General features: G+C 36.8%; 1 protein-coding gene across 3 annotated transcripts in view; it reads left to right on the top strand.

The window, feature by feature from the left end:
* The window catches only part of PPP4R3B (protein phosphatase 4 regulatory subunit 3B), a 61729-nt gene that overhangs the window by 1900 nt on the left and 42191 nt on the right, over positions 1 to 17638 (top strand). For all 3 annotated transcript variants that reach the window (XM_036263478.1, XM_036263480.1, XM_036263479.1), the window contains exons 3-4: positions 12048 to 12146; positions 16023 to 16646. In XM_036263478.1, the coding sequence (XP_036119371.1) occupies positions 12048 to 12146; positions 16023 to 16646 (723 nt within the window). The remainder of the gene's footprint in view (positions 1 to 12047; positions 12147 to 16022; positions 16647 to 17638) is intronic.

The raw sequence follows: 17638 nt of genomic DNA, 5'->3' as shown, positions 1-17638 counted from the left end.
CAAAGATGGGAAAGCTTTCCTGACAAGAAAAAACATACTTGGTAAACAAAGTAACAGACCATATATATTTCCCTTGCAGGTTAAAAGTTTCAAACTGAAAAGTGAAAGTTTATGTACTGGCAATAATTTATTATTTTTGAATTAAGCCCTGTTAGTTTATATTAGAATACAGTGTGTTCATTAGTCTTATTTAACTTACAGTTAGGCAGGTCTCTGCTATACCCTGTACATTAAGCCTTTTATTCTCAACCACATTTAAAGGAAATGGCATACAAGAAAATTCAAAGGGGTATTCTTTAAAGCAAGGAAAGCCAGTTTGTGGTATGAAATTAGATCCTTGACTCAAGCAAAGGTAGAGTTTTGGAGTAGAAGTACTTAAATCCTGTTCTTTAATTGTTGTATATTTATAATATAGTAATTAGAGATATTTGACAAAAGTGTAAATTGTCAATTATGTAATGTTTTCTGTTAATACTCATTGTTTTATTTGGGTAAAGAAAACCTGTGTCCTGTTTTAGTGTACCAAATTATCAAATCTGGAAATGGCAGCAATGATTCAATTTTTTTCTTTATTCTGTGAATGTTTTTATTTCTATTATGAAGGATTTCAAAATTGAAAAGTACAGAGAATAATATGAGTTTCTGTGTAACACCACCAGATTGAACAATGTTAACATACCATATTTGTTTCAAATCTTTTTGTAATTTTGAACATTGTGGGTAGAGTTTAAGCCCCCTTTGTATCCATCTCATTCTATCCATTCTCTATCTTCCCTGTAGGTAACCACTATTCTGAAGTTGATGTGTATTATTTCTGTACATGCTTTTATACCTTTTCTGCATATGTATGTATCCATGAACAATATGTAGTCTTTTGTGTGTTTTTAAGCTTTATACAATTGATCTCGTACTCTTACATGTATTCTGCAACTTTCATTTTTCACTCAACGTTATTTTGAAGATTTGTTCATGTTAACAATGTAGATCTAGTTGGTTTTTAAAAAAAAAAAAAACACTGTACAGTATTCTGATGTATGATATACACCTGTTGTTAGATATTTGGATTATATCCAGTTTTATATTTATGTTTGTGGTGTGTAAAGTGAACATGGCAGAAATTTTTGAAGGAAAAGATAAATTATGTTAAGATATTTACATCATCGATGCCAACTTTCTTCAAGGCCAATGAAAATTTGGATACTCAGAAACAAGTACTTGGAGGAATGAAACTATGTCTGTTGCACAATGCATTATTAGTAAAAGTCTTACTGTTAAACAATTGTTTTGTGTATGCAGTATATTCTTAATCAGTTCTTTGAAATATTTTAAAATTTTCAATATTAAATAAGTAGGTGTTTTTTTTTCTCTACTTAGAAAATATTATGTGTCCTTTCTGATGGAGAATTAAGTTAAACATTTTACCTGTTTTTTTGTGTGTGTTTTTTTTTAATCCTCACCCGAGGATATTTTTCCATTTATCTTCAGATAGAGTGGGAGAGGGAGAGAGAAAGATCAGTTGGTTGCCTCCCGCACGACCAGGGCTGGGGACCGAACTGCAACCCAGGTACATGCCCCTGACCGGAATCGAACCCACAAGTCTTTGGTCCGAGGGCCAACGCTCTAACCACTGAGCAAAACCAGCCAGGGCCATTTTACCTGTTTTGAACACTTGAAGATGTTTCCTGTACCTTAGACATTTTAAAGTAGAGGACATTTAAGTAAATTGAATTTCTAAGTCTGCCAGACAGATAGTTACTCTCTCTGCACTGAATTTTGCCAGACAGCCACCTACAGGTTTTTTTTGTTCCTTTGCTTGCTTGCTTGCTTGCGGGGAGAGCAATACTAGTATTTTGTGATTTTTTTTTTTTCCCCACCCTCTCTGTATGAATATAAATTTCACATGTGGTCTTACATGTGACTCCCTACAAATTAGTTATAATACGGAGTCTTCTCAGATTGTGTACAAGATCTTTTGGCTATTTTTAATATTGGAATGATCACATTATAGCAAAGGTTTGTGTATAAACTAGTCCCCCAACGTCAGTCCAGAAATAACACAGTAGTATCTAGAAACTTTGGGACATAATTTTGTTTGTAATGTTAACTCTGCTAGAAAATTAAAATATTGGAGGAAAAAAATCTTAATTAAAAATAATTTTTTATGCTATTGGGGAAAATGTTTTCTGTAATCACATTCAAATTATATATTATTGGGCTCATTTATATATATATTTATTTTTTTTTTATGGAGGTACTTTTACTAAACAACATTAAAGTTGAAAACTCTTTGGCAACGAAAATAATATGGAAAAGCTTGTATGTATGAATGATAAACCTGTGTAAATGGGGTCACTTTATTTTTGTTTAAATTGCACTTTTCTGATATAAATCAGAGAGCAATTTGGGGTTATGTTAAACTTAGTTACTTTGTAATAGATACAAATTTTCATATTTTCACCAAAATCTTGTTCAGTTTGCACTTTTTACCAAGTTACACAAATTGGGATTTCTAAACACATTGCTACTTTTCTATGTTCATTAGAATTACCTTTTTTTCATTATCTTTATTAATTTATTTTTGTTACAGATGTTTCTCCTTTTTTCCCCATTGACACCCTCCTTCTGTTCCCCCCACCCTAGAATTACCTTTTTTAGAATGTCATTTAAGTTATTCAATACATTAGTCTAGAAAGTTATTTATTTCCAAAATTTATTTGAAGTATATTGATAATTGGTGGATTTTATTTAAAAAACAAGTGAATGAATTAGACATCTATAGTTTATAGGATATTTTATTATATTAAAATACACTGAATAAATTCAGAGAGGAATATTTAATATTCTTTTTTAACATTACAGTTCTAAAATGAGCTAAGTAATGAATTTTGTGTTCCAAATAAGAGTTGAGCTGAATGTCAGATACTCAATATCAGTAGGTTATCATGATTCACATCACTCTTCTTGCGTACTGTGGGCAATACTAAAGTAGTTATGGGAAGGAGAAGATACACTTACCCTAAAGGAGCCAATATACACATTGGAAATGGAAAAGAATGACTGTACAGTGGAACATGAAATATAGTGCCTGATACATATGCCAAAATTTTAAGTTATGTAGACTCAACCCTGCTGATGAAATTGCCATTGGGATGTGTACCTTTTATATGTAACACAAGTTGCGTTAGTTGGATTTAGGAAAGAATAATAAGGAAGTTCTCATCCTTGATTTTATAGGGAAATAAGATATAATAGATATTATTACAGAATGATAATAAAATAGCTGATAAAGTATTTTAACTCAGTTTTCATTGAAAGGCCATGAAAGAATTTCACAGATAAGGCAACTAAGGCACAGAAAGGTTAAATTTCATGACTAAGACTATATAGCAGGTATGCACCAACCCAAAATACTATAAAAAGCAACTTGTATTCCACAGACTTGGGCAGTAGAAAAATAGAGAAGGGTGGGATTGATTTCAGCCAGAATCATTAAAAACCACTTTTCTTGGTGGTGTCTGCTAAAGGAACTGATAGGGAAGGAAATAGTACACCTAATACAAAAGGTATTAAGCCTATTTGCAACCTAGGTTTCTTTTTTGAGAGCTTGGGTTTGCTAAACAAAAGGGAGCCATTATAGGTCCTTGACTATGGACCTAACATGATGAAAGTAATACTCTGTTTAGGAAGCAAGTATGGCAAAGGCATGAACAATGAATAGGGAGTGGAGAGGAAAACAAGAGCTTTAGGTAGCAAGACCTTTTGCAGTAATTGAGATACAAGAAAATGAAAGTCTTTTTCAGGATAGTAAATGGAATTGGAAAGAAGGAACAGAGCTCCAGTATATTTTCAAGAAAGTGCTGGAAGATTTGGTTAATGATTATATATTTTAAAAAAGGAATCAACAGTTACTAGTAGTGTTTTTTAATCTTGGGGCCAGGAAAATGATGGTTCTCTCCAGAAACTGGGAAGTTGAGAAGAAAGCAGGTATACATTAATCATTTGGTTAGAGGCTTATTTTAAATGGGTAATACATTCACATTGATAAAAATTCAGACAATATTTGGTGAAGTATCTCTCCCACCCTGAACACTGTCCATACAGTTTTCCTTGCTGGAAGCTACCAGTGTTAACAGTTTCTTGTAAACTTCCTAGAGGTTTTATGCATATGTAAACAAATTTATACTCAGCCACAGATATTTCTTTTATTGGCATAAATGTAACACACCATACACCGTTCTGTGCCTTGGTTTTTTTTCATTTAGGCTTTGAAGTGATTGTAAAATAAAATGGAAAGGTCTTATAATGAACACCTGGGACTAGAAATACAGTACGAATTTGTTGTAGGAGATTCTAATTTGAGAATCATTAAATGATATTTTTAGCTGCAAGAGGGGACCTCCTTTGAGAGAGCAGATATAAATTGAAAAGAACAGAGCTTAAGACTGAGCATTGTTAAATTATCCACATTTATTGATTCATCCAGTAATACTTGGTTGTGTGATGCTTATAGGTTGGTCACCATCTTTAGTTTGGATTTTTTAAAGTGCATTTGAAATTTCTGAAACATTTTTATTAGAGAAATGGCATGCTCCAAAATATTAACTTCAATTTGTGGAATTGAAGAGCACCAATAAGTCGTATGAGAGCACAGCATAGTCCAAGCAAGAGATAACGTTGGGCCCTGGCCGGTTTGGCTCAGCGGTTAGAGCGTCGGCCTGCGGTCCTGAGAGACCCGGGTTCGGTTCCCACTAAGGGCGCGTACCTCGGTTGTAGTTTGTCCCCGGCCCTGGTCGGTTGTGCGGGTGGCAGCCACTCGATGTGTCCCTTTCACATCGATGTTTCTCTCTCTCTCTCTCTCTCTGTTCCTCTCTTTCCCTCCCACTCTACCTGAACAAAAAATGGAAAAATTTCCTCGGGTGAGGATGAAAAAAAAAAAAGAGAGAGATAACGTTGGATCGGGTTAGTGGTGATGGCAGTGGAGATGGAAAGAAATGGATGGATTTGAAATATATATTGGAGATAGAATTGACAGGGCATGCTGTTGGATTAGGTAGGTGTTTGGTAATCAGGAAGAAGGAAGATTCAGTAAAAAGGAAGATTAAGCATTTGGAAAAAGTAGAGACTCAGGAAAATATTGTCTTCAAACAAAGGGAGAACGGAATTTTGGTCAAGGCAAGGGCAGCCATTCAGTATCCTGCAAGAGGAAGATTGAGTTCTAGGTTTTGGTTAGAATGTCCACTGAGATGAAGGTACGGAGAAAAATGATTATATATTTATTGTGTCTATCTCTTAATTGGCAAAAAAATCCAATAAAATGAAGGATATTGTGGTTTAGCCTGAGAGTCACTGTGGGAAATGGACTAATAAGTATACAAGGGAGAATGAAATTTCTACAATTTTGAATGCTGCTTTAAAATGACAGCATGAATGTGTGATATAGTTCACTGCATTCTGAACTATGGATCAGGTGCATAAGTAAAGGATGTGTAGAGATGAGTTCTGGGTAGTGGTTTGGAATGGGACCAAAATCTTTGGGAATCAAATGGAGAGAGATTTTTTTTTATTTAGGGAGATGCCTGAATAAACATAATGCCACAGGAGAGAAGCTTGGGAAGCAAAGTTGTTAAGAACTTCATGGGGTTTTACCGAATTTGTTCACATTTATAATGTGGCATAGTAGTAATTTCATTATTTCTAGCTGTGTGGTTTTGAGCACATTTTATCTGAATCTTTTAAATGGAGATACTACCTACGTTGTAGAGTAGTCGTGAATTAATTTATGAAAAATACTTTAGCACAGTAACTGACACATAAGTTGAATAAGAGAACTATATTCATAATAATCTTTTAACAATCCCCATGTAGGCAGCATTTTCCTCTCTTCCAATGAAAAAAAGATCAAAGAAGTAAAATACTTTGATGAAAGTCACAGAAACAATGGACAGTGAAACTTGTATTCAGGTCCTAATCCTAGTTGAGGATTATTCACTTGTATCTAAAGATATCACTGATTTGCCCTGGCCGGTTTGGCTCAGCGGTTGGAGCGTTGGCCTGCGGTACAGAGAGACCCAGGTTCAGTTCCCGCTAAGGGCACGTACCTCAGTTGCAGTTTGTCCCTGGTTGGTCGTGCGGTTGGCAGCCACTCGACGTGTCCCTTCACGTCGATGTTTCTCTCTCTCTCTCTTCCTCTCCCTCCTGCTCTATCTGAACAACAACAAAAAAAAGATATCACTGATTTGGGGAAGATATTACTACTGTTTATAAGTAGTCATCATGTCTATCTTCAACTATATGTTTTTTGTTTGTTTTATCAATAAGTCTTTATTGATTTTTTTAGAGGAAGAGGAAGGGACAGAGAGGTAGGAACATCTATGTGAGAGAGAAACATGGATCTTCTGCCTCTTGCATGCCACCTACTAGGTAGGGATTGAGCCCACAACCCAGTCATGTACCCTAACCAGGAATCTAACCAGACTTCTCAGTCCATGGGACTATACTGAGCAACAACAGCCAGGCTGGACTATATGTTTTACTATACTGTATTTTTAAAATCCATCTCAGAAGTACTAGGTTAACTATTAGGAACTACTAGAGAGTTAGATGCTACATTATTTATCTGATTAAACTCACTCATTTTCAGACTTTTAAATTTATTTTGTTTTTGTTAGTCCTCACCTGAGGATATTTTTCCATTGATTTTTAGATAGAATGGAAGGGAGGGAGGGAGAGAGAAACATCTATATGAGAGAGACACATTGATTGGTTGCCTCCCGCATGACCCTGACCAGGGCTGGGTATCGAAGCTGCAATCCTTCAGTCCTTGCCAACACTCTTAACTGCTTAGCTAAACTGACCAGAGCTAAATTGATTTTGAATCTGCAATCAAATTCTCTAAACTTGCTGATATTTCTATTTTCCTTTTTAAAAAAATAGAATACTGGAAAATTTCAGCTCTGTCTGCATTGAATTTTGTCAGAATCAATAGGGGCAGATACAGGGTTGGTCTAGCAAATTGTAGTGTCTCAGATATTTCATGACTTGGGATTTATTTATGTTAATGAAGTGGATCGGTATCAAAGAAGTAAACTGAAAGAGACAGTCCATTGGTTTGTTAGATCCTTTTAAAAGTGTCATGGGTGCCTTTGTGACTATGATATTAAAAACTGGAGACCCTTTACCCAAAAAGAGATGTGATACAGTTTCAACGTGTCATTTAGACTGCATTAAGAACCTCTGACCAAAACAGTATATGGCTCAATAATGTATATTTAATATATATAAGATTGAAAATAACAGTTTCTTACAATAATACTACATTGTGAAAACCTGATTTGGTAAAGATTAAATTATCAAGCTTCTCTAGTTTATGTCTTACTCCCATCCTGGACTTGGACATAATCACCACTTATTGTTTTAAAGGACCAGACCAAATATAACTGTCTTTTTCTATTCTTGCTAGCTCATATTAAATCTGATTTCCATGGGGCATAGTGGTGATTAAATATTTTAGTTTCTAGAGGGAAAAAAACTTTCAGCTTCTCTTGGTTTAAACAGAGGCATTAATAACATCCCAAAGATATGTGTGCCACACAAATGAGAAAAAAATACATAACAAAGCACGGTGGTAGAAAAAGGAAAAAGGTTCTATCTAGGCTTTTTGGATACATAGGAAACCTTGCCTTTTGAAACTTTTCAATCTTTTTTACGTATTCTTATGTCAACTTTGTGCTCACGTAGGAACTTTTATCCTAACCCTTGGAATAAGCAATTCTAAGGAGTGCTTCTCAGTATTTTTTTTTCCATTGGGAGAACGGTGTGGAGAAGGGGAGAAAGGAAGGATGGGGTTTGTCACCCATTTGGAGTAGATACATAGAGCTGAAAGGTGCCTTCTCTAATGGCACTTCCCTATCCTCTGTTTATCAAGTAGATACACACTTAGGTCAGGTTCTCAAATTCAACTTATCAAAAGAATTACCTGGGACCCTTGTTAAAAATAAGGATTCTTGGGCTTCACTCCAGATCCATCCCCAAAAAGGAGGCATAGGAATCTGTATTTTAACTGTTCCAAAGTCAATCTTCTTTGCATTGAAAAAGGCTTCTGAATATAAATTCCATTTGGTTTCTGGGATTTTTACTGGCTTAGGGAAAAGAGTTTCTGTTAGGAATGGAAAGGAAAGAACAAAAGAAAATGATGATGAAGAGGATTCAGTTACCTTAATTCAGACTCTGCTACTTACCTCTGGACTTTCTCTTAGAAGGTAAATTGCAACCAAAATTGAAAAGGCCTTGGATACCTGGAGTAAGGTTTTGGGATTTCATTATCTTGTACTAGTAATCTCCAAAGTGGAATGCATAGTATGAAGTGTTGAGATTTGAGAAGAAACCCATTTTCAGAAATTGAGTTTTGCTAATATTTAATAAAGTCAAGTGATCAAGAGTCAAAAAACAGGTATGGTATTCTGAGAGAAGAGTAACATTTCCATGAAAAGAATTGGAACCTATCTGTGCAGATAACTGTTTACAGATACTTCCCAATTTAAACTTGTAACTCTAACAAAATAAACAAGCGCCTTAAAAATGGTTGGTAATAATGTAAGTGCAAATGAACAAGGTAATGGTTGACATTTACACTCCTAGTGTAATTGGTCTGTCAGCCAAGTGACAAAGAAGAAAAACAATAGTAACATAGATTTTACAAGCCATTGCCCCTCCCCCAAAATTCAGAATTATTAAAACAGTGATTTTTGTCTGCTGTCATTTGTGGGTATACTGTGCCCTAACTGTATATTGTATCTTAAAATGCTAATAATGGTATGGAGACATTATAATTCAAACATTTTAAAGTGTTGTTTATTTTATCTTTATGTAAATCTTTTTATTTCTATTTTAGTATATGTTTTTAAAAGTATTGCTATACTAGTGTTATATTCCTGTATATAATATATAAGTAATTTGGGGCACAGTTAAAAATGTTTTGGAGCCCTGGCCAGTTTGGCTCAGCGGTTAGAGCGTCAGCCTGCGGTCCAGAGAGACCCGGGTTCGGTTCCCGCTAAGGGCACGTACTTTGGTTGCAGTTTGTCCCCGGCCCTGGTTGGTCGTGCGGGTGGCAGCCACTCGATGTGTCCCTTCACATCGATGTTTCTCTCTCTCTCTCCCTTCCTCTCTCTCCCTCCCACTCTATCTGTACAAAAAATGCAAAAATGTCCTCGGGTGAGGATAAAAAAAAAAAAAAAAGTGTTTTGGAGATCACTGTTCATGAAGCTGTTTTGAGGAGGGATCTAAGACAACTCAGGTACTGAGGAAAATACACAGAGCCTGTGTGGGATGCCTTAGTGCTTTAACCTAAGTAGCACTATTTTTATCTTTTTTTTTTTCATCCTCACCTGAGGACACTTTTGCATTCGTTTTCAGATAGAGTGAGAGGGAGAGAGGGAGGAAGAGAGAGAGAGACATCCATGTGAGAGAGACACATCAACTGGCTGCCACCCACGCAACCCCAACCAGGGCTGGGAACAAACTGCAACCGAGGTACATGCCCTTAGTGGGACCCAAACCTGGGTCTCTCTGGACCGAGAGCCAAAGCTCTAACTGCTGAGCCAAACTGGCCAGGGCCCAAGGATATTTTCTATTTATTTTCAGATAGCGTGGGAGAGAGGGAGAGAGAGAAACATCGATGTGAGAAAGACACAGTGACAGGTTGCCCCCTGCATGTTCTGACCAGGGCCGGGATGAACAGCAACCAAGGTACGTGCCCTTGACAGGAATCGAACTCGAGACTCGGTAGTCCACAGGTCGCCCTGGCCAGTTTGGTTCAGCGGTTAGAGCGTCGGCCTGTGGTCCAGAAAGACCCGGGTTCGGTTCCCGCTAAGGGCACGTACCTCGGTTGCAGTTTGTCCCCGGCCCTGGTTGGTCGTGCGGTGGCAGCCACTCGATGTGTCCCTTTCATGTCGATGTTTCTCTCTCTCTCTCTTCCTCTCTCTCCCTCCCACTCTGTCTGTACAAAAAATGGAAAAATGTCCTCGGGTGAGGATAAAAAAAAAAAAAAAAAATAGTCCACAGGTCGACACTCCAGCCGCTGAGCCAAACTGGCCAGCGCTTTATTTATTTATTTTTTTAACATGGAGATTTTTAATAAATTTTGTTCGTAAAAAGAGTTTTGCTGGGTTTGTTCTTTCTAAAGATTTTAAAACCTCTTCTATAGATGAGGGAATAACTGATTTTTTTTTTTTTTTGTACATGCCCCCAGCAGGAACCGAACCTGGGACTCTGGTCCGCAGGCCAACGCTCCAACCTCTGAGCCAAACTGGCCAGGGCTGAAATTTTTTAAGTAAAGGAGTAGCCTGGCCCTGGCCGGTTTGGCTCAGCGGTTAGAGCGTCGGCCTGCAGTCCGGAGAGACCCGGGTTCGGTTCCCGCTTAGGGCACGTACCTCGGTTGCAGTTTGTCCCCGGCCCTGGTTGGTCGTGCGGGTGGCGACCACTCGATGTGTCCCTTTCACATCGATGTTTCTCTCTCTCTCTGTTCCTCTCTCTCCCTTCCATTCTACCTGAACAAAGAATGGAAAAATGTCCTCGGGTGAGGATGATAAAAAAAAAAAAAAAAAGGAGTAGCCTGATAAAATTTTTAAATACCTGACAGCAAATTTCCCTTCCAAGAAGCATAGCTCAGTAGAAGCTAGAAAACGAATTTCCAGCTATTCGTTTTACCTGATTACATAGCAAAAAAAAAAAAATTAATGTGAGGCCTGGATTAATTAAAGCATTTTTTTCCCACACCTGAGGATATTTTCTACTTATCATTAGATAGAGTGGAGGGAGGGGGACAGAGAGAGAGAGACAGAGAAAAACACTGATGTGATAGAGCCACATCGACAGGTTGTCTCCCACTTGACTCTGACCAGGGCCAGGGACGAACCGCAACCAAAGTATGTGCCCTTGACCGGAATTGAACCCGAAACTCATTGGTCCGCGGGCCGACGCTTTAACCACTGAGTTAAACTGGCCAGGGCAATTAAAGCATATTTTTTATTTACTGGTTAGAGTTATCAAAATATTGAAATGTTTTTATTTTGAAGATTTTGTCTTTATTAATCTGGGGCTCACTTTCATTGTTACATTTTTTAATAGGAGGTCAGATGAACAATTATTAAATAAGGTGTTTTTGTGGATTATAATTTTGGTAATTAGGGTATAAATTTAAATACAGATATTTTGAAAATCAAAGTTTTGGTCATATTAAACTTTTATTATGTATCCTAAAAAATTTTTCATTTTGAGTGTTTCAGTTAATGTTCAAATGTGTATGTGGCTTTTAGTTTAAACCCAAACCTTAGTTTTTAATAAAGGGATTGGTAACTTTTTCCTAAACATATAACCTTTTGGTGGAAATTATAATTAAGGACATTCTGGGAAAGTACTTACTTGAACCTGGGGTTCTTAAATTTTTACAACCTAAGCTGCTGAACTAGGTACTATTGGAAATACAGATAAAGCATGTTATCCTCATTTCACTGTTGTTTTAAATTTTATTCTGAAGGCTTTTCCAGTTTAAAAAGGGGCAGGGGGCAAAAATAGGGTTAAACCTTAAGATATTTCCAGCTATTAGCCTATTTGCAACTAGTCGACAACTGGCTTAAAGGGAAAAATAAACTTGTAGGTGATTAGTGAGTGGAACAGCTGACTTTATGGAAACAATAGAAAGTAGATTATTAGAATGTCTACTTACAGTTTAGCCAAGAATGTCTACACTATCCATTAAACATTATCTTGGTAACATGAGCCAGAGCTTACTAACCCATTTTAGTTCTTTTTTGTTTTAGAAAATTCTCAGTGTCATTTTTAGTGCCAAAGGTATTATTTCATTGCCAGTATATTACTAAAGTTTCAAAGGGTAACAAAATAGAGTTATATGATGTCAATTGAGTGTACATTCATTGAGAGAGCATTTGTCATTGCTATGCTGTTTTCTCTCTTTCATTTTTTTTTTTTTTAACACTTTGAAATTGTTTCTTTTCAAATGTGATGATCTAGAAATCTTTGTGTTTAAACAGGATACATTAATTGTTTGGTCAGAAGCTGAGAACTATGATCTGGCTCTAAGTTTTCAGGAAAAAGCTGGCTGTGATGAGATCTGGGAAAAAATTTGTCAGGTAAGGGTCTTTGAATGATATTTAAATTACATTTGTATGCATTCTTGATTTTTTTTTTTTCTTTTTACCTAAAACATACAGATTATAATGTGGAGAAGAAATGCCTTCATGTGATATTTTGGTAACCTAACCTGGAAATTTTTTTGTATTTTACAGCACATTTTTTAATTAAAAATTTTTTAATTATCATAATTTTGTTTATCACTTTAGAGTTTAATACCCTGTAAAATGTCAAGATCTATATGTTCTAAGCCTTTTAGATTTTTTTATATTTGGTCACCCATTTGCCTAATGTTTTTCAATACTGTATGCCAGACACTAATGATCAAAAGTGCTCGCGTTCAACTTATGAAGAACTAATACGATATAGGATAAGGGGTAACTCTCAGATAACTGGAATTCTTTTTTTTTTTTTTATCCTCACCCGAGGACGTTTTTCCATTTTTTGTTCCGATAGAGTGGGGGGGTGGGGATCGATGTTAAAGGGACACATCGAGTGGCTGCCACCCGCACAACCAACAAGGGCCGGAGGACAAACTGCAACCGAGGTACATGCCCTTAGCGGGAACCAAACCCAGGTCTCTCTGGACCGCAGGCCAACACTCTAACCACTGAGCAAAACCGGCCAGGGCTGGAATTCTTTAAATAAAGTTTTAATATTAAAAGTTTCAGATTTATAGAAAATAGATTTTTTGTTTTTGTTTTTTATATCCTCACGTGAGGACATTTTTTGCATTTGTCTTCAGATAGAGCATGAGGGAGAGAGGGAGGAAGAGAAGAGAGAAACATCAATGTAAGAGACACATAGAGCGGTTGCCACCCACACGACCCTAACCAGGGCCAGGGACAAATTGCAACCGAGGCACATGCCCTTAGTGGAACCGAACCCAGGACTCTCCAGTCCGCAGACCAATGCTCCAACTGCTGAGCCAAACTGGCCAGGGTGAAAATAGAGTTTTTATGTACTCCTCTCCCTGATCCCTGGATCTATTATTAGCATCTTACAGTAGTACAATACACTTGTCTTAATTAATGGACCAAACATTTATTATTCATTATTATTACCTATGCACTATTATTACTTAAAGCCCTTTTTATTCAGATATCCTCAGCTTAAAACCCAGTGAGTGTCCTTTTTCTATTTCAGGATACCATTCAGGATTCCAAATTACATTTATGTATTTATTTTTCCTTTTTATTGAATTTATTGGGGTGACATTGGTTACTAAAATTATTTAGGTTTGCCCTGGCCAGTGTTGCTCAGTAGTTAGAGCATAGGCCCTTGTACTGAAGGGTCATGGTTTTGATATCCAGTCAAGGGCACATACCTGGGTTGCAGGTTCGATCCCTAGCCCTAGTCGGGGCATGTAGGGGATGGTCAACCAATCAATGTGTTTCTCTCACATCGATGTTTTTCTCTCTACCCCTGTCTCCCTCTCTCTCTCCCTCCTTCCCCCACCCCCTCCCTTTTTCCCTTTTACTCTCTCTAAAACTCAATGGAAAATATATCCTCAGGTGAAGATTAACAAAAAAAATAATAAAAATATATAGGTTTCAGGTGTACAATTCTATAATATATCATCTGTATGTTGTATTGTGTATTTACCACCCCACGTCAAGTCTCTTTCATCACCAGTTAAGCCCCCGTACCCTCTTCTATCTCCCCCCACTACCCTTTCCCTCCAGTAATCACCAAACTATTGTCTGTGTCTTATGCGTTTTTTGTTGTTGTTTTTGGATTTTGCTTGATTCCTTCACCTTTTCACCTAGCCCCCAACCCTTCTGACAGCTGTCAGTCTGTTCTCTATCAGTCTATTTCTGTTTTGTTTGTTAACTTATTTTGTTCATTAAATTCCACACATGAGTAAAATCATATGATACTTGTCTTCACTGACTGGCTTATTTCACTTGCATAATGTTCTCCAGGTCCATCCATGCTGTCACAAAGGGTAAGATTTCCTTTTTTTACAGCTGAGTAGTATTCCTTGTGTAAATGTACCACAACATTTTTTTTCATTCTCTATAGATTTGGGCATTTCTTTTTTTTCCTGTATATATTTATTGATTTTTTTTTTCTTTTTCTTTCTTCTTTTTTTTTTTTTTTTTTTTTTTTTAGGGAGAGAGAGAAATATCAATCAGTTACCTCCTGAATGCTCCTCACTGGGAATCGAACTGGGACCTCTCAGTCCATGGGACAACATTCAATCCATTGAGCCACACTGGCCAGACTGTACCACAATTTTTTTATCTACTCATTCACTGATGGACACTTGGGTTGCTTCCAAATCTTGACTATAGTAAATAATGCTGCAGTAAACATAGGGATGCATTTATTCTTTTGAATTAGTGTTTCAGGTTTCTTTGGATATATTCCCAGAAGTAGAATCACTGGGTCATAAAGCAGTTCTATTTTTAATATTTTAAGGTAACTCCATACTGCTTTCCACAGTGGCTACACCCACATTACATTTAATAGTTAATAACCTTAGGTAAATCTTTGCTGTGACAGTAACTGGAATTTTAACTTAATTAAAACATCATTTTAACTACCATTTTCTGTAATGGAGATCACTGTTTCATTGGTTGTCTACTGTGATATTTTATTATAGTGTCTTTTTTATTATTGCCATTTTCACTTACATTAGCTTTTCCCTGTAGTGATTCTTGAGTAGTTTTAGGCATCTGACTGTGGTCATTTTTTCCCCTAGGTCTTCCCAGTAATAGTGCCATACAGTGTAATAAAATGACCCAAGGAAGTATAGTGTGAATCATCTGATTCCATATAACGCTTCTTTGACATATGGTTCTAAATCACTAAAATTTTCCTTACTGGGAGTAGATGGTTTCTTTCTCTCTTACCTTATAGCTTATATGCATTATGTATTGCTGGAACATTGTTAGCATACATTTTTTTTTATCCTCACCCAAGGACATTTTTCCATTTTTTTGTTCAGATAGAGTGGGAAGGAAAGAGAGGAAGAGAGAGAGAGAGAAACATCGATGTGAAAGGGACACGTCGAGTGGCTGCCACCCACACAACCCAACCAGGGCCGGAGACAAACTGGAACCAAGGTACATGCCCTTAGCGGGAACCGAACCCAGGTCTCTTGGAACCGCAGGCCAACGCTCTAACCACTGAGCAAAACCGGCCAGGGCTAGCATACATTATTAAATAGAAGAATTCCAGTTTATGAACAGTTGAAAACACTAGTAAACATGATTTTACTTTAATTTGTACAATATCCATAGACTATAATTCAAATAGTTTTATTATTTTGCCTTTGGTTTTGCCTACTTTTAACCTAGAAATTTGGTGGTGATGGCAAGAAGGTCCTAATTTTTACCCTTTTTCTCCTCGTGCTCTCTATGGATTGAGATTGAATTTTATGTTTGCAAAGTATTCTGTAAGGGTGAAATGTAATTTAGAGGTGAAATTATGTGTAGTTAGTAATTTAGATCAAATAATTGACCCTAAACTGGGTGTATTTTCCTCTTCTAGACTTCACTTTTAATTAACAGTGACAGCCGGGCCAGTGTGGCTCTATGGTTGAGCATCGAGCCATGCACCAAGAGGTCGCTGGTTCGATTCCCAGTCAGGGCACATGCCCAGGTTGTGGGCCAAATCCCCAGTGGGGAGCATGCAGGAGGTGGCCATTCGATGTTCTCTCTCATCGATGTTTCTATCTTCTCTCCCTCTCCCTTCCTCTCTCTCTAAAATCAATAAAGAAAAAAAAGTTAATTAACAGTGATAGTATTACTACTACTGATTTTTTGCAAGTTATTTTTACTTAAGCTCAGTGGTCAGTATTTTGATTTCCAAAAATTTGAATTCATTTATATTTTAAGGTAACCAGCTATATATTTGGATATTTTCAGGTTCAAGGTAAGGATCCATCAGTGGAAGTCACACAGGACCTCATTGATGAATCAGAAGAAGAACGATTTGAAGAAATGCCTGAAACCAGTCATCTTATTGACCTGCCCACATGTGAACTCAATAAACTTGAAGAGATTGCTGACTTAGTTACCTCAGTTCTCTCCTCACCTATTCGTAGGGAAAAGCTGGCTCTGGCCTTGGAAAATGAAGGCTATATTAAAAAACTACTGCAGCTGTTCCAAGCTTGTGAGAATCTAGAAAACACTGAAGGCTTACACCATTTGTATGAAATTATTAGAGGAATCTTATTCCTAAATAAGGCAACTCTGTTTGAGGTAATGTTTTCTGATGAGTGTATCATGGATGTCGTGGGATGCCTTGAATATGACCCTGCTTTGGCTCAGCCAAAAAGGCATAGAGAGTTCCTGACCAAAACTGCAAAGTTTAAGGAAGTTATACCAATAACAGACTCTGAACTAAGGCAAAAAATACATCAGACTTACAGGGTACAGTACATTCAGGACATCATTTTGCCTACGCCATCCGTTTTTGAAGAGAATTTTCTTTCTACTCTTACATCTTTTATTTTCTTCAACAAAGTTGAGATAGTCAGCATGTTGCAGGTAAGTAAACTAAGGTGTTCTTCACAATTTTGTTTTCAGATGTTTAGTTTCATTAATAGTTTAAGCAGCTATTTGTTCCTTCTATTGAAAGATTTCTTTTGTTTATCTCGTGGCTTTCTGAAGGAGAATCATTTCATAATGTGACCTTTTATATTTTTAAGTGTCCTATGGTGTAGCTGGGTTTTGACTTTTTTTTTCTTTTTAAAAATTATAAAATATATATGACATAAAATTCACCATTTTAACCATTAATTGTACAATTCGTAACATTAAGTACATTCACCTCTGTCAATTTTCAGAACTATTTCATCATCCCAAACAGGAGCATCTATATATCTCTATCTATCTATCTATCTATCTATATATATTTTTTTTATTCTCACTTGAGGACATTCTTGCATTTATCTTCAGATAGAGCTGGAGGGAGAGGGGGAGGAAGAGAAAGAGAGAAACACTGGTGTGAGAGAGACACATCGACTGGTTGCCACCCACACAACCACAACCAGGGCCAGGGACAAACTGCAACCAAGGTACGTGCCCTTAGTGGGAACCCAACCCAGGCCTCTCTGGTCCACAGGCCAGTGTTCTAACCACTGAGCAAACCGGCCAGGGCCAGGAGCATCTATTTTTAAATCATCTTTTTATTCCATTTTGTGAGACTTAATATTATTGGGATATATATAAGTGCTTAAAGCTGCTCAGATAATTCAAATGTGCAGCCAGGATTGAAAAATGTTCATTAATTTTCAGAAAATGATTAGTCAGAATATTTGCTATATGAGGTTGATTTTTTTTGTTGTTTCCTTGAATTATAAAATAGGAGTTTTATACCATGTTTATTGTGTTGATCTTCTATATCCTAACAGTGTAGTAAACATGATTTTGAAGAGTTTACTTGTGGTGATAGGATACCATATACACAGTTTCCTTTATAACTGTCTGTTATTTTCATACAAATCACTAAGTTTATTGAGCAGCTATTGTATACTTAC

This window comes from Molossus molossus, unplaced genomic scaffold (assembly GCF_014108415.1).
Source record: "Molossus molossus isolate mMolMol1 unplaced genomic scaffold, mMolMol1.p scaffold_m16_p_15, whole genome shotgun sequence".
NCBI classification, from domain to species: Eukaryota; Metazoa; Chordata; class Mammalia; order Chiroptera; family Molossidae; genus Molossus; species Molossus molossus.
This window is presented reverse-complemented; position numbering and strand designations above follow the sequence as displayed.